The sequence below is a fragment of the Vombatus ursinus genome, unplaced genomic scaffold (genome assembly GCF_900497805.2).
Source record: "Vombatus ursinus unplaced genomic scaffold, bare-nosed wombat genome assembly UNPS02009205.1, whole genome shotgun sequence".
NCBI classification, from domain to species: Eukaryota; Metazoa; Chordata; class Mammalia; order Diprotodontia; family Vombatidae; genus Vombatus; species Vombatus ursinus.
The window spans coordinates 5,997,710-6,016,230 of NW_020948983.1; the positions used below are offsets into that span (position 1 = coordinate 5,997,710).

Sequence of the window (18,521 nt, forward strand, 5' to 3'; positions counted from 1 at the left end):
CATACAAGTAGCTACTCCATGAAAAACATTCTTCTCTGTATCCCTTTGTATTAGGAATACAGAAATGAATGACAGCCTCCCTTGCCCTGAAAATGTGTAAAACAGAATGAAGGGCTAGAGAGGGAACATGAAAAGTAGACAAATACTCACAAGAACATGGCAAGGAAGGACAAATGGACAAGAAATCCAAAGTGCTGAACAAGAATATAAGGCATGAGAGGATGGGGAGAACTGTTGAGGAAGATGTTTCATAGGGCAGGAAACACTTAAACTGAGGCTTAAATGAAGAGCATTTCAAAGACAGCTATGAAAGGAATACATTTCAAGTATTTAGAGACTAGGGAAGCAGCAAACAGATCCATGAGACTGGAGGGCATGAGGGAGAGGAATCTGAAATCAGGCTGGAAAGGTCAGCTGCAGCCAGATTGCAGAAGGCCTTAAATGCCAAGTTAAACTTCTAATTTATTATTCAAGTAATAAGAAGCCACTTTGAGCAGAGGAATGAAATGATCAGAACTACATAGTAGGAACATTTTTTGTGGCAGTTTTTAAGGCCTGGAGAGGGCAGAGATGAGAGTAGGTGTGAACCATATGGAGGTATAAAACAACAGTAAACTAATAGTACAAACAGATGTGAGTATTACTGAGACAAAATCATCAGGGCATGGCAACTTGTGGAGAGAAGAACCTGTTCCCACAGAACCACTAAGTATGTCAAGAAGGATGCTAGCATACAAAGAGTCACAGGTCCACATATAAGAGTAGTGGCAAGCTCCCCATGAGAATGGCCACACAGCTCTACCGAGAAAAGGGCAAACATATCAGACATTCATTGAGGTATAAAATAGAAAGCACGCCTCCTAATCTTTGCATAAGACTTCCCTGATATAATACTTCTGCTCTGGCTCCCAGCTTGCAACTTGCAGACCTTCAAATTTGGCATTCCCAACAACTATGACTCCTGGACCAGTCTAATTTCTAGCTTATCATGAGGTTTTTTTGGACCCTGTCCTTTTCATTAGAAGGGAACTGATGAGCTAATTTGAGTTTAACAGTGGTACCCTTAGAAATATGGACAGAAACTCAGGAGAGACCTGAATGGGAGGGGGGGGGGGTGTGTGTGTGTGTGTGTGTGTGTGTGTGTGTGTGTGTGTGTGTGTGTGTGTGTGTGTGTGTGTGTGTGTGTTCAGGGTTAGGTTGATAACTGAAACCTTAGACTGTATGATACCCCAAAGGGAGAGTGAGTACAGAGAGGAGGAAGGACAGGACAGTCTTTACTTAGAGATATAAAGAGGAAAAGAGAGTAAGAAATGGCCAGATAGAAGGAAAGCCAGGAGAGTCTCTGAGTCAAGGGGAAAGGAGAGAGGAAACAGGTTAATAGGCAAGTGTTAATAGCTACAAGAGGACTGTGAAAGGACCACCAGACATGGCGATTACTAGGTCCAAAGACATGGAAAGTGTTTCTTTTTGGGGGGGGAGGGGAGAGAGTTGGAGGAGGCAGCTAGGTGGCTCAGTAGATAGAGTGCTGGGCCTGGAGTCAGCAAGACCCGAGTTCAAATCTAGCCTCAGACACTTACTAGCTGTGTGACCCTGGGCAAGTCACTTAACCTCTATTTGGCTTAATCCACTGGAGAAGGAAATAGCAAACCACTTCAGTATCTGTGCCAAGAAAATCCCATGGACAGTATGGTCCACGGGGTCACAAAAAGTCAGACACAACTGAATGACTGAACAACAAGGTCATTAATGAAAGGAATAGTGGAGACAGAAGTCAGATTACAGGGAGCTGAGGGATAAGTATATGGTAAAGAAATGAAAGAAGTTCTCTTTCTAGAAGTTTAATAGTAAAGAGGTCATCTTCAATAGTCACCATTGTCTACAGGATAAAATCCAAACTCTTTAGCATATTGTTCAAAGCCCTCCTCAATCTAGCCCCAATCTATTTCTTCAACTTAATCTCTGACTGCTTCTATATACAAACCTTCCACTACAGGCAAACTGGTCTCATCATTCCCTAAAAATAGTGTGCCTATTCCTTTGGGCCTTTGTACATGTTATTCTCTGTTTTGTTGGGTTTTCTTAAATCTCAGCTGGTCAATCAGTTCTCCATGCATCCACATCAGTCTCCCTTTTCTGACACTCACAACTGTTTTTCTTCATGTCTTCTGAACTTCATTCTTAAGGGTCTTCAATACTCATCCCTTAACTTTGCCAGAGCTAAATGGGAATAAAACTATTTCATGCTAGTATCTTCAGATCCATTTGTACCTTGTAATCTTCTAGACTACCAACAGGATTGGAAGGAGAAAGACTAGAATAAATACTTTGAAGCCCTCTCCTTCACTGGTTATCTTTCCCTTCAATAATTGGTACCAGTCTGTTTCTTCTTTCCTTTCTGGACTTATTCTCTAGTTCAGAGGAATCTAATTAGTTGATAGTAATAGTTTATAGCAACAGCTAATCTTTATACAGCTGTGTATCTTTATACATATTATCTCATTAGCTATTTTATCTTCAGGTTGTTCTGCTACTCCTATAATGTCCAAGCTAATGGTGAAGAGGGAACAAAGGGCAGCAATTTTTTCTCACCCTATCTGGGATTGGCACTCCTAATTGTGTGTGTATGGTTGTTTTGTTTTGTTTTGTTTTGTTTTTTGTCAAGACATGATTTTATTCGGTTGGAGAATTTCCAATGGGGAGCAAAAATTTCCTCCAAAGCACAGTGATAACTAGAGTAGTTAATAGTCTTAGAATTGCCTGAGCGAACTGAGAGGTTAAGGTGCATGGTCACACAGCCAGTACCTTTCAAAGGCAGGTCTTGAACTAAAGTTTCCTGATCCCCAAGGCTGGCCTTCTATCCACTAAGTCACCATGCCAATAACTCTTTAACAAGTCCTTTTGCTACATGAAAAGTAACTCCACATGAAGAAAAGGGTGGAGGCCTTGCACCAGCATTTTATATACACACAACCTGGATCTCAAGACTACTCCTACAGCCCATCTTTTAGCCCCAAGATTCATGAACTAAAGCTCTAAGAATTCTGTCCCAGGTCAAGGCCCAAATCTAAGTTCGATGCAGTATGTTACTGCTTATTTGGCTCTAGCTAATGGCACTATTAACAATCCCAAATGATTTAACAGCCACGTTATGTAAATAAAGTCGAGTAAAAAGACATTTATTTTTCCAAAATTCAACTTCACTAACTGGTCATTTGTCACTTTTACCTACAATGTTTTTTAAAATGTGTATACTAAGCAAACAGTACAAACAAAATTGCCTGGAAATATTTAAACCACTTGCTTAGCATAGTGCTTAATAAATGTTTGTTGAATTCCAGAAGAATGGCTATCTTAATTCCAAATGCTTCATGTCCACTTATTGGGGCAAGACTGAGGATAACCCTACTAGCAATTTTTCACCAGTCATTACTTTGTGTTGTTATACAGAATTGAAAGCAATGATTTATATTTCTAGGAACTCTACAAAAAAATTAGGGAGCTCTCACTGTAGAAGACTACAGATCTTTCTCTAGTAGAATGTAAGCTCCTTGAGGACACATGGTAGATGCTTTATAAATGCTAGTTGAATTGAAGTGAATATGGATCTGTTGCTTTTTAAAATTTCATCTATAGGGGTAGCTAGGTGACACAGCAGATAGAGCACCAGCCCTGAAGTCAGGAGGACCTGAGTTCCAATCCAACCTCAGACCAAACACTTGACACTTACTAGCTGTGTGACCCTGGGCAAGTCACTTAACCCCCATTGCCTAAAAATTAAAAAAAAAATGTCCAAAAAAAATTTTCATCTATATCTAAGAAATCCAAATTAAGAGAAATATTAACAAATGTTTTTAGTTCACACTATAGATGACTTGTCCTTTGCCCTATTTGGTCCTAATTCATATTATATACACTTCTGGCAAAACCTGGAGGCTCTGTTAAGATGCTAGGAATTCATTTTGGGCTTATTTTTAATTCTTTCAAATCAATCTTAGACTAGGTCAAGATAGAAGTGTACTTATTTTAGGAAGTCTGCATTTATGGAATTATTCTTTTCAAGTAAATTCAGTAGGTGTATATTGTGTGCACATAACCACACCAAGGGAAATCAATCACCTTCTGCTACTGACAAAAAAAATTAAGTGATGTTCATGTAAGAAGTAAAAAAAAAAAAAAGCTTTTTTCTAATTCTTTGGAGAAAGAAAGGCATGGAAAAGATTTAACTACTGATTTTTCATTTAGCAAAATCAATGGCAAATATTTAGTAAGCATCTACTTGGTGGAGTGAGACACAAAGTTAAAATAAAGCCAATTTTTACCTTCTAGGAGTTTAGTGTCCAGATTTAATAAAATGACAATAGTTCAAATCTGTACATTGCCTTAAAGTTTACAAAGTTATAGTAGACAACATTATATGATAAGTACACAGAGAACTGCAAAACAAGTGTTATGTAAAATCTGAAGTGAGGAAGAAGCAATGTATATCAAGGGTCCTTACTGACCAGAAGGATGAAGGTAAGTTTCCTGGAAGAGTTGGCATTTGAGGTAGGCTTTAAAGAATGGAGAGAAATTGAACAGGCTAAAATAGAAAGGGAGTATATTTCAGACAGAAGAAAGAGAATGAGCAAAGGAGGTGATAAGTCATAAAAATGCAGGGCATACAGGTGCAGAGTTTGACTGAAGCAGTACATTGAGAGAAATATTAAGAGAAAAAAACAAATTACAGAAAGCATAGACTGTCAAAGAACAAAATTTTAGTTAATAAATACAAATAGTATTTTTAAAAAGTGTATTAATTGGATATCATGACAAATTAGGGAAGAGAGGGGGCATGGAAAAAAGGGAAAGAAAAGACAAATATACACTCAACCACACAAGGAAGACAAAAAGTGCTATTTCTACAGAAGTACAGAGAAAGAGAATAAATCAGTCAATTCTGACCTAAGTATAGTAATACCTTATTATGCATTTAGGTTGGCTTCAAAGCATTATCACCTTATATTTATTCTTCGAAAATGCTAATCACCTGATTAGCATCAGCACTATGAACAGTGCCATAACTCCTAAATCTTTAAACTTTCAGAGACTATTCATACTCTGTAGTAGTAAAAGCAGATTATACGGACCTCCGCTCCAGGTTATCCCCATCCAACCACCAACAAAGAACTCAAGTTGAAGCCCAGTGTTCCCGTACACTGCTCTACTAGTCTATTATAATTAATTTGTATGTCATAAATATTATTCTATAAAATTAGATGGATGGACTAGGGCAGAGGAGGTTCCTAACTCTCTGTGTGTATGCATGTGTGCAAGTGTGTGTGTGCGCGCGTGTGTGTGTGTGTGTGTGTGGTGACTAACCCTTTAGCAGTTTGATGGACCCCTTCTTAGAATACTGTTTTTAAATGCACAAAATAAAACGTATACTATTAAAAAAGAAACCAATTATACTGAAACATAGTTATCAATTTTTTAAAGTTCACAGACTCCAGGTTAATCACACCTGAACTAAAGTATTAAAAATACCTTTCCACCTATAAAATACAAAACAATGGATCTATTAAAAATGAAATTTTATTATCTAACCAAGTTCTAACAAAATAGATTTCAACAACTGCTGATGAACTTTATCTTTAATATATTTGAAGATAAAAGTAAAAAAAGTTTTACCAAACTCCAGTGAAACAACTAATTACCAGAATATTTTATAATACTATTTTGAAATATTAACTATTTTCCAACTATACAGATTTCTCTAACTAGTTGCAGATGTGCTTTTCTATATATGCTATTCATATGTGAGGACTAGTACCTTCCCACACCAACCTCCAGACCACCTGCCCAATACACTGTACTCTAAAGACTCTAATCCTCACCACCTGCCTTGCCATGGCACCCTAAGGATCATAGGGCTTTTCCATCTGCCTTGCAGCAAACCCTCCTAAATTGTTGTCTTCTACTATTAGAATGAGAACTTCTTAAGAGCAAGGTTTTAGGGGGAGAGGTAGGAAAAAATTGGGAAATAAAAATGTTAAAAAACCAATGTCAAATTATTTTTTACATGTAATTGGAAAAAAAATAAAATATTTGGGGAAAAAAGAGCAAGGTTTTTTCTCATTTTTCTATTTGTATCCTTCAGTATGATGCTTTACATAAAGTGACAAAAAATACCTTTTCAAGTATGCAATCATTTATTCATCATCCAGAATGTCCAAGATTCTTAACATATTTTTAAGCAAAAATTATCAATGCAGATCATTAAAGCGTAGTTAAAAGCTAATAAAATTCATCATTCTTACCTTAGAACCTGATAACATACTGGTCAACATTTTTGTTCCTTTTCCAATTCCAACCACTGCAAGTCAAAGAAAAAATATGATGACATTCTCTTATGGCAATTGGATTTTAAAATCTATACGTTTTGTTATTGTCTTTTGTCAGGCACTATACTAAGCCAAAAACAGCACTATTTCAGCACAATTTTGGCGCAGCTTCTATTATCCCAATCAGTTAAACTTGTTATCCAACAAAAAAAAGGGAAAGAATGGGACTATTTCCGGAAGATGTGTGCAATTTTTTTTTCATCTTTATGTATGTCAAAATGGTAGAGGCTTAAATTTAGAAAGTTATATTTTACAAAAATAAAAATTTTGATAAATATCTTCTAAGACTGACTAGAATTTCTTATGAATATCAATGAAGAATACACAGAGCAATTAACATCCTGGGGTCTGGTTTCACAATGTCTTTTACAGAGTTCATTATTAAACATGCAAAACCATCATCATGGTTAATGGACCATTTAAAAACTGTTAGAGTCCAGAAGTACATCATCAAGAAAAAAGACAACATTCTAAGGAATCAACTTTACACAGAGAAAAAAGAGGCTATATATGCTATGCTAAATTATCAGTCCTCAAACTTTGTCTCAGAACCCCTTTTACATTCTAAAATGTGATTTATATCTATCAACATTTACCTTATTAGAAATTAAAACTGATGTTTAAAATATTTAATTCATTTAAAAATAACAGTAATAAGCCCATTACATGTTAATATAAAAAAAGCCTTACGAAAATAACTATTTTCCAAAACAAAAAAGCTTTTGTGAGGAATAACACTGTTTTACAAATTTTTCCAAATCTCTTAAATGCATGGCTTAATAGGAGGCAGCTGGGGGCAGCTAGGTGGCACAGTGGATAGAGCACTGGCCCTGAAGTCAGGAGGACCTGAGCTCAAATTTGGCCTCAGACTAAACACTTAACACTTACTAGCTGTGTGACCCTGGGCAAGTCACTTAACCCCAATTGCCTAAAAAAAATAAAAATTTTAAAAATTTTTTTAAAAAGGGGGTCAGGTAGGTGGCACAGTGGATAGAGCACCGGCCCTGGATTCAGGAGGACCTGAGTTCAAATCCGGTCTCAGACACATAAAACACTTACTAGCTGTGTGACCCTGAGCAAGTCACTTAACCCCATTGCCTAGCCAAAAGAAAAAAAAAATTAGACAGCTGGATTCTCATATCTGCCTCTATATTCAATCTATTACAATATGTTGGTTTGGTTGAGGTACATATCTGAAGAAAATTTGGCCTCACACAGATATGCAGTTGGAAAAGGGAGGAGTATTTTAGTAGGCAAAAAAAATCTTAGTATTTTTGAATTCTGACCTCTTGGATACTCCTCCCACCCCCTCAAAAGGGTCTCAGGGATCCCAAGGATTCACAGACTATATTTTGAGAACCACTGTGCTAAATAACGAGAATAATAATGATAATAGCTAGCATTTCTATAGCATTTTAAAATCTGCAAAGTCCTTTTCAAATATTATCTCATTTAACCCTTACTATAACCCTATTACAATAACAGTTTTATTACTATCCCCATTTCACAGATGAGGAAACTGAGAATTTCCCAGGTTCACAAAGCTACTAAGCTTCTGAAGCCAAATCTGAACTCATGTCTTCCTGATTCCAGGACCAGCACACTATCCACTGTACCATCTAACTGCCATATATAAATAACCCATATATAAAAGTACACTAGAATTCACTTGGCTCTTCAATCTGAAGCAACACCTCACTTTAGGCCAGTACATTTCACTAGTCAAATTAGGTAGGAATAGGAAAAGAACTCTGGTAGTTTCTACACTTAATAACCCAAGTATTTTTTGTTATTATAGACAAAACTATAATGTGTTGGGAATGGGTATGACTATACCTAAGAATGAAAAAGAATAGAAGGGGATATATACAAGCAGTATACAACAGATTTATAAGAAACATAAGGAGAAACAAGTGCCATGAGAGAAGAGTCTTGCAATTTTTTAACATGTAAGATTCAACAAGATATATACCTATGGGTTTAAAAACAAAGACATTTAGAGCTTGCAATACCAACTTGCTTGACAGAGAAGACAAATAGATGGAAATCACTCTGGCCTCCCCATCTATTTCTGTCAACAATATCTACCACCATTTTTCTAGTCATCTAGATTTGAAACCTTAGAATAACCAATGATTCCTCCATTCTTCCTTCTGTGAAATTTAATTATTGATTATTAATTAATAGGTAAGAATTTTAATCACTAATAGTTATGGATCATTTGGATTTAATTGTGTAGGCCTCAGCAGCAGAGTTTGTAAGAGTTTAGGTTCCCTAATATCATGAGCTACAACCTAGTCCTGTCTCAAGAAGGAAGATAAATGGAAGATCAGTGAACCTGGTCAGGAGATGTTTTGCCTAGCACTGGGTCACTCTGGTGTTAGGTGGCATCTAGCACGAGACTTTCCAGAGGATATTCAACTCTGCTTTTTCCCTGTTGATTCTGGAGACTCCCTATTGCAAGTCAGCGTGAGTTAGTAAATGTAAGCCCACCTTCCACCTTTGCTGTAAACCAATTACAGTCTTAGTTTGCATCACTGGACCTTACATAAAGAACTATATAAAAAACTGCCCCGTCAGATCAGTCTTTGGCTCCTGATTAAGGAAGTGCCAACTCAAAACTACCAAGCAGAGTTACAGTATCTGAATGGTTATTTTGTAGCCACTACTATTACCACAAAAAAAAAAGGTATTAAATAGGAATGTATTTCTTTTAAAATTTAAGTAAATTAAAGTTAATTTTGTTCCTTTGAAAATGAGAATTTTTTTGTGACTTGGGACAACTTCATAATTAAATCAGGATTCAGAATCATCATCATAAATTCTTAGCTCGGGGGCTCCTAGGTGGTAGAGCACTGGCCCTGAAGTCAGGAGGACCTGAGTTCAAATCTGGCCTCAGACCAAACACTTGACACTTACTAGCTGTGTGACCCTGGGCAAATCACTTAACCCCAACTGCCTAAGCAAAAAAATAAATGAATGAATGAATGAATGAATAAATAAATAAATGAATAAATATATTCTTAGCTCAATTTCAATTACATCTTTGCTTTTGGCCCTGTGAGAAAGTCAGCAAAAGCAATCCATAAATGTTTTAAAGTGATATTCCCATTGCCCAATACATATTCAACACCCTCCTTATCAAAAAAGTAATTCAAACATTAGTGTCTTTTTGTTTTGTTGTAATACTCCCTCTTGAACTATAAAATGGCAGACTTCAAAATCAATAGTTATACTGATAGTGAATACTATCACCTTAGCATCATGTCTAATCTTCAATTATAATAACAGGCATTAGGAACATGGTGATATATTTGTATGTTAATCACCATAAAAATCACTGTGATGTCATTTACAAATCAATTTTTATTTTTTTCTTTCCCAAGAATGCTCTTCATACTACACAGTAATAGATATAAAAAGATTAACAGCAGTATGCTGTTACCATTGACATTAGATATAGCCCTTCCCTAAAGACACTTAAATTTTGTTAAAGACAAGACTTAATCAATCAGCAAACATTTATTAAGAACCCACAGAGCTGTGTAAATCAACTAAGGCAAAGTAAATAATTAGATTTAGCACAATAAACCTTAGAACTTCCTACAACTTTTAAAAATTCAATATGTAAGATGTCCTCCCTTTGCTGCAATCACTTGCTTTACAAAATTTGGCACTGAATTCACAATGTCTTGACATGTATGCTTTAATTCTTTATGAAACTTATCATATTGGATAGTAAACCTTTGATATTTTTTTTCCTAATCAACCTTTGAATATAGCCCATAAGTTTTCAATAGGGCTTAAATCAGGCAAGCTCCCAGGCTACCGAAGCATGTCCCTCTCCATCCCTTAGATAAATTCTTTAACCTTTTGTGACATGTTATGTGATGAAAAACTGTGTTGCCATCTATCAGTCTAAACATTTACTAAGCAGCTATTATGTCCCAGAATTATGCTAAGCCAAAAAAAAAAAAAAAAAAAAAGGTAAAAGACAGTCCCTGCTCTCAAGGAACTCAAATTCTAATGGGGGAGAAAACATGCGAACTATGTATGAACAAGCTATTCAAAGGACGAATTGGAAATAATAGAAGGTACTACCATTAAGGGACATTAGGAAAGGTTTCTTGAAGAAGCCAGGATTTTAGCTAAGACTTGAAAGAAGCCAGAGAAACCAAGAGATAGAGATGAGGAGAGAGAGAATTCCAGGCAGGGAATCAGCCTGCAAAAATGCCCTAAGTTGGGTAATGGATTGTCTTATGGGAGGAACAGCAAGGAGGCCAGTGTCACTGGATCATGGAATACTTGCGGGTAAGGTGTAAGAAGACTGGAGAGGTAAAAGACCAGGTTATGAAGGACTTTAAACATCAAACAGATGATTTTATATTTCATTCTGAAGGTGACAGGGAGATTACTTAAGGGGGATGGGTACAAGGTGGGTGATTCATATGGTCAAATCTGATCTTTAGTCAGATTAATTTGATAGATGACGGTGGACTGAAGTGGGAAGAGACACGAAGCAGAGAAGCCAACCAAAAAAGGCTACTGCAATAGTCCAGGTGTGATGAGGGAAATCTTGTAATTTTGAAACAATTTTTCTTCTCCAATTATCAACATATTTACCAGAATTCATTCTCTCCTTGGGTACAAGACTCCCAAGGCCCCCATTTTTGGGATGGACGTTTTAGAGTCTGATATAGCTATCAGATTTTATAGGTTTACTTAGATTGCTCCTGACAATGGTTCTGGCATAGTCTTGAACAAAAAAGTGAGTGTCATCAGTAAAAATCACCTTTTTCCAATCTTTAGTACTGCAGCCTTTGCATAATCTTGCCCATTAAAAACTTTTTTTTAAACCATAGCAAGAGTTAGCAGCTAGTTTTTTTTTTTAAACTGGTCTTCTCACTATTCTTCCAGTTTCAGGAATTCTGTCCTGCAAAAGAGAGGAATCAGAAGCAACCATCCCTGTTGCCAGGTTTCCCTGAAAGTCTTTGTTTTCTGAGGCAACTGAAACATAAGAAAGATTCTATGACACACCCAAGGTCATAAAATTTGAACTCAGATCTTTCTGACTCCAAGTCCCACAATCTCTTCACCATGTCAACAAAGAAACCTATCAACTGTGGAATGACAATACAAATTATGGCAGACAAATGAAATGGAATATAACTGTACAGTAACAATTGATGAGCATGATGAATACAGAGAAGCAAGGAAAGACTTACATGAACTAATGCAAAGTAAAGTAAGCAGAGCCACAAAAACAATGTGCAAAAAGACTGCAACAATGTAAATGGAAAGACCAACAACAGCCACAAAACAAATGGAACTGAATGTTGCAAAATTATGAAGAAGAAACATTAGAAGATTACTAGATTACTTTCCTGCCTCCCGTCGGGCAGAGGTCAGAGTCCATAGGTGTAAAACACTGCATATAGTGCCAGACATTTTCAAAGTAGTGATCAGTTTTACAGAATTTTTTTCTTTTCTTCTACTTTTTTTTTTAAGTCTTTGTTGCTGGGTGAGGTGGTGCATACCTTTAATCCCAACTGCTGGGAAGGCTGAGGAGAGTGGATCCGTTAAGCTCAGAGGTTCAGAGCTTCAGTGTCCTACACTGAACAGTTATCTCCACCCAAAGAGGGAGCGACCAAAAACAGGACTACTAGGCTACCTAAGAAGATTCCATCGTTTGCTCCTTTTCCCACCCTATTACTTGACTTTTTAACTGTCTGCTAAGGTAAGGCTCTGCTTCCACAGTGGAAGGCACACTGTCCCAAGCTTCAGGGGTTTTGTGCAGCTGTTTTCAGAGATACTTCTAGGGACCTGTAAGTTTTCAGTTCTTCCAAGGCGGTATAATCTAAGCAGAGGTGTGTTTACTACTCTTCTAGCCTTTGCTCTGGTCTGTGAGTGACCACAAGCACTCTTTTCTGCCCTGGAACTGTGAGGAGGGTCCCCCCTCCACTGCTGCCACAAGATCTGCTATGCTAGTGCTCCTCCTCACCCTGGGACTGCCACCCAGGACTGCGAGCAGGATCCAAGTATGGGCAAAGCAACAGAGTCCTGCCTCAGTGCTGGCAAAAAGACCCCTGTAATCAACTTCTGACCAGTTGTTCAATCCCCTTACCGTCTATGAGCTGAAAGCTCCAGAAACAGCCACTGCCGCTGCCGATTCAGTCACTCTCAAGGCCTGCTGCTATTTTGCTGGGGCTGGGGCTGTGCTGGTGCAGCCTGCACTGGACTGTGCTCCACTCTCACCCAGGTGCGACAGACACTTCCTGCTGACCTTCCAGGTTGTCTTTGGTGTCTGTGGGCTGAGAGGTCTGGAAACCGCCACAGCTGCTGGTGATTCAGTCACCCCATGGTCTGCTCCAAGCTTGCTGGGGCTGGGTCTGTGCTGGCGTGGCCTGTGTTGAACCGCATTCCTCTCTTACCCTGGTGCAACAGACCTTTCCTACCAACCCCCCCACCCAGTTGTCTTGGGCTGGAAACCTGCTTCACTCCATCTTTTTGTGGACTCTGCTGCTCCAGAATTTGTTTAGATTCATTTTTAAAGGTATTTGAAGGGGTTTAAGGGAAACCTCAGCCAAGTCCCTGCCTTTACTCCACCATCTTGGCTCTGCCCACTACCTAAAAAGATTCAAACCGGTTCAGTTTGAAAATGTCAAAGCTCCTGTGCTGGAATCAGGCCTAAGAGTGGCCACTGCATTTCCACTGGGGCAAGATATGGATGCTCAAAAAAATTATGATCATAAAACAAATTTTAAAAATAAAAAATCTTTGTCATAAGAAATGGCACTCTGGGAGGGGAAAAGGAAGTGATGTGGGGAGAATCTAGGCAATGTAAAAACAAAGGCTATCAATAATATATATATATATATTTTTTTTTTTTTAAAAAGAAAGAGAACTAGGTATTTAAGGGAACTTGCACACAGAGTATTAAACAACATTTTGATGTGGTCAAAAAAGTCAATGCTGTCTTAAAGTTACAAATGCATTAATATCTAGAACAAGAGAGATTAAAGTCATGCTGTGCTAAACCTGAATCTGGTCACCAGGCTATATAATCCATGAGAATAAAGGCTGTGTCTTCTCTGGAAGCTGTATGCTCTGCACAGAGCAGGTGCTAATTAAACTTACTGAATTAACCAATGCTTTGGTTAAACCACATCAGAAGTATAGTACTCCTTTCTGGGAACCACATTTTTGGGGGAACACTAATAAGTTTCACAGAAGCCCTACTTTGATGCCTCATCATGGTCATGGAGCAACTCTGGGTTCAAGGTTCTACCACGTTGAAAGGCTTCAAATAAGCTTTTAAAAATAGACTATGAAGTCTGTCTAACTAGCTGCAGAGGGGTTCATCTCTAATAGGTTGGCCACCAAATGATAAATTCTTTGGTACTATGCATCTGGGGATGCAAAGAAAGGTAAAAACAGTCTCTGCCCTTTTAGAAGCTTACATTATATATGTGTTTCATATTTACTATTTACATATAATCTACATGCTTTTGCACACTAACATATAAATAACTAGATACATACCATATATGCATAGAGTAGTTGATAATATGTAGCAGGAAGGAGTTTAGGAGAAACACTAGAAGCATATATAAATATCTGGTAGTCATCTGTATAGAAATGACCATTTAACTCATGGAAATTGATAAGAACACCAACAAAGAGAGGAGAGAAAAAAGCAAGCCCAGAATGGAGCTTTAGGAACATCCATACTTTTATGGGCAAAAGGATAATGGTCAAGTAAGGAAGTGGAAGAGTGATCAAACAGGTAGGAGGAAAACCGAGGAAGAACAGTGTCACAAGTCAGATGAGAAAGTATCCAGAAGCAGGGGGCAGTTGGCAGTGTCAAAATGCAAGGAAGGCCCAGAAGGATGAGGAATGAGAAGCAGAAACTCAGCAAGCAAGAGTTTGTTGATCACTCCAAAGGGATAAATGACCTAGATATAAAAGGTCATATCATAAACAAATTAGAGGAGCATGGATGAAATTAGCTTGTGGATCTATGGATAAGGGAAGAGTTCATAACCAAATGAAGGATGGAGGGAATCACAGGAGATTATGGGATAATTTTGATTACATAAAATTTTTAAAGTGTCACACAAACAAATCCAATGTAGCTAAGATTAGAAAGGAAACTATTAAATGGGGGGAAAAAATCTTTGCACCAAGTTTCTCTGATAAAAGTCTTATTTCTGAGATATTCAGGGAACTGACTCAAAATGCTAAGAACTAAAAGCCATTCCTCAATTAATAAATGGTCAAAAAATATAAATAGGCAGATCTCAAGGGAAGAAATCAAGATATTTATGATCAATATTTTCTTAAATGCTCCAAGTCATTAACAGAGTAATGCAAATTAAAGCCAATCTGAAGTTCCATCTCACACCCCTCAAGATTGGCAAAGCTTACCAAAAAAAACCTGACAAATGTTGGAGGGACTTCAGAAAAACGGGACCAGTAATGCACTGTTGGTGGAGCTGTGAATTAGTATAGTCATTCTAGAAATCAATTTGTAGCTAGGCTCAAAAAGCTATTAAATTGTGCATACTCTTTGACCCAGTATGAGGCCTATACCTTAAAAGAGGAAAATGACCCAGATGTATAAAAATATTTACAGCAGCTCTTTTTGTGGTGGCAAAGTTCTGGACACTAAGAAAGTGCCCATCAATTGAGGAATGGCTAAACAAATTATGGCATGTGAATGCAACTGGTACTATGGTGCTGGAAGAAAAGACAAAGGAGACAGTTAAAGGGAAATTTAGAAATACTTCTATGAACCAATGCAGAGTGAAGTGAGCAAAACGAGAGATCCATTTATACTATAACAACATTACAATACACAACAATTTTCAAATTCTTAAGAATTCTGATCAACACAGTAATAAACTATGATTCCAGAGGCGAAGGATGAAGAATGCTACCCACATCCTGACAGAGAGTTAGGTGATGGAGTAAATGTGCATAATGAGATATATTTTTTTGACATAGCCAATATGGAAATTTGATTTGCTTGACTATGCGTATTTGTTACAAGGTTTTTTCCCTCTTTTTTCCCCTGTAGAGGCGGGAGTAGGAACAGAAGAAAAATGACTGCTTATTAATTGAAAAAAAAAAAATTTAAGGGCTTGTAGATCATTTGTTTTGGAGAAGAAAACAGCAAGCCACTCCAGTATCTTTGCCAAGAAAAACCCAAATGGGGTCATAAAGAGTCAGACACTACTGAACAACAAAAAAAGGATAACTTGTTGGAAATGTAATAAAGGAAATTCCTCTTCAGGTATGAGTTAGACTAGATGATATCTGAGCTCCCTTCTAACTCTATGATTCTATAGCTCAAGGCTTCTAAAAGATAATTATTTTAAAGTAATTCCTATCACACCTACAATCTTTGCCAGATGTATTCTATACCCTACCCCCTCAGAGTATTAAGATAAAATTTAAGAGTGAAAATTTCTCAGCTTTCACTCAATATGTGCTTTCAGGCCTTGGAATTGTTTGACACGGGAGACACTGGCACAGGACCACGCAGCATGGCATGCCCACATCAGAGAAGGTGCTGTGCTCTATGAGCAAAGTAAAATTCAAGTACCTCGAAAGAAACATAAGATGTGCAAATTTAGAGAATACACTCCAAATGTTCACATGGACTATTTGTACCCAACTTGTGGTGGGACATTCCAAGCTCATATTGGTCTGATCAGCCACAGTCCAGACACACTGAAATTTGACTCTAGCATTCTTATGTCATTTTGGTCCTCTTCAAGAACAAAGGTTGACAACAACCAATCAACCAACCAACTTTGGACTGATTTTGTCTTTCTTTGTAACCCTAGAACTAAGAATAGACCCTGGCACATGCTAAGAGCTTAATAAATGCTTTTTTTAAGTGATTGAAATAAATTGAATCGTATCTGTCACAATTTCCTGTATGACAGGAGAAGGTACTATAAGCAGAAATAATTTATCTAAGCTAAAATAGAAGGTGCATTTTATCCATTGTTGTCTTTTAAGTCTTTACAGTATGACATGATAGAATGATAAACAAAAAAAAAACCCCAATGATTTCTAACTGATGAAAATACATTATCAAGATTTTCTAATTCATTTAAACAGATTTTCACCTAGATTATTTACCTAAATTAGTTTTCCTAAGATTTGTAAAGATTCAAAAATTAAGACTCTACTTCACTCTTTTCTCAATTGACATCCTAACAATGCCTTCATGGGACTAATGATTTTAGCAAACTGTTTTAACTGTATTTTGAAATAGGTGTATAATCTAGAAGGCAAATTTTGAAGTGAAGAAAATGTGAAAATAACTAGTGTAGGTTAGTTTGTTTAAAATGAGAACAAAATTTTCTACTTCCATGAAAAGTTTTTTCCACCATATCTAGAATTTTTTAAAAGTACAAAATTACACATTTTTAAACTGTTTGAAAAGTGTGTTTTTGTCACCATTTTTTTTATTTTTCTGAGTAGCATACATTTGCTTTATTTCTTATGTTACCATCATTTGGAACTAAACATAGAGGTTTTTTTTGGCTTTAACTGCTATAGTATACATACATACATTCTGTCAAGCTACCCATATGTGCTGCAAAGCCTAACAAGTGCCCATACACAAAACAGGAAATAAAAAGCATTGATTTTCCCTCTTCAATCAATTCCTCTGACTTCTCTAAACAAACAATAATGTTCTCAATGGGAGCATATCTGTAAAAGAAAGTAACTTTCCTTCAGAAACTCTAAGTGGTTCTTGCTACAGAGTGACAGCTAACTGAAGAAAATAAACTTTATTTTTAAAAATATACAGGTAGGAAAAAAAGGTCCATTTGTACAAACAAGTGGCTAGTTTTTATTTCTTTTCATTTTATTTTATTTCCTGCTTTTAAGCAAAAAAGGCAACATATGTCCTATGTAACAAAACAGTTGGGCAAGATTCTAAAATATTACATCACAAATTAATCTACATTATATCTTAAATGAAACTACTTTAAACAACTTTCTTTCTTACTAACCTAGGAAAACCACTGTAAAAATGAAATGATATTAAAATGCTGCTTATATCTATTACCCAGAACTCCTGTGGCAGCACTGTCCAAAGTTCCTCCATGACCAATTTTTAATGCCTGTTTCTTCCTCTTGTTCCCATCTTGAGGAGGCATACCAGCTTCTATTAAAGAAAAATGAATGAAAAAAGTAATCACCCACTGTATCTTCAAATAAAGCGAGATAGCCCCCTAATTAATACAAACAAGTTGTTTTAAAAACACACACACAATTAGATTATCATAACAAGAATATAATTAATGCTACTAACAAAAGATTATGACAAATACAAGAGAAAGGCTACCAAATTAAAATGAGTTATATGCCAAAAGCTCACTTGTAAAATCAGTTGTTTGAACCTAAGAACACATTTTTTCTAAAGAAACAATGTTGTAAAGAGTTGTTTGGTTTCCAGATTATTCCACAAGTCTATTTAACATAATATGGAATTAAGGACATATGCCAAGGTGAACCTTGTTGTTCTCTAAAATAACATGGTTAATGTATTCCAACATAAGGTCACAAAAGACTGGTATAATATCATGGGGGCGACAGCCAATTTATAACTGCCCCTATTACATGAATTTGCCTAATATACTACAAATTAACAAAGGGCTGAGTTTGCCAAGTCTTCTAGAACTAGCTGTGTTTGGAGTTCTGAGAGTAGGGAGGGGGGGTCATCATACCCCAAAAGGAAAAGCAAGAGTTTTTTTTGTCAGTCCTATGAGAAAAATCTGTCAAAGTTTGTCTTTGATAGCCTCCAACTACATATCCTTCTCCACAAACTTCCAAGTGCCAAGTATCTTCGTAGACCTAAGTCCTATATCTACTTCTCCTCTAAGCCCAAAGTATTCCAGACTCCCAAAGTATTTGTCTCCTTTCCCTAAGTAATCAATAAATTAATCTCAGTGCAAAGGATTCAGCTACAGGTTAGAAGAAAACTGAGACTGGTTTAATTCACATTCACATGGCCTTCCTAACTACACATTTTCTTAAATGTGTATCTTCCGACATGTTGGCTTAACTAGTAAAACATAATCTTGAGGGCAAGTACTGTTTTTTGCTTTTTTATAG

General features: G+C 36.8%; 1 protein-coding gene across 1 annotated transcript in view; it reads right to left on the bottom strand.

The window, feature by feature from the left end:
* TRUB1 (TruB pseudouridine synthase family member 1) overlaps window positions 1-18,521 on the bottom strand; it is a 44,358-nt gene that overhangs the window by 21,085 nt on the left and 4,752 nt on the right. The window contains exons 2-3 of the mRNA XM_027852121.1: window positions 17,473-17,571; window positions 6,297-6,352 (exon numbers count right to left, since the gene is read on the bottom strand). Of these exons, the coding sequence (XP_027707922.1) occupies window positions 6,297-6,352; window positions 17,473-17,571 (155 nt within the window). The remainder of the gene's footprint in view (window positions 1-6,296; window positions 6,353-17,472; window positions 17,572-18,521) is intronic.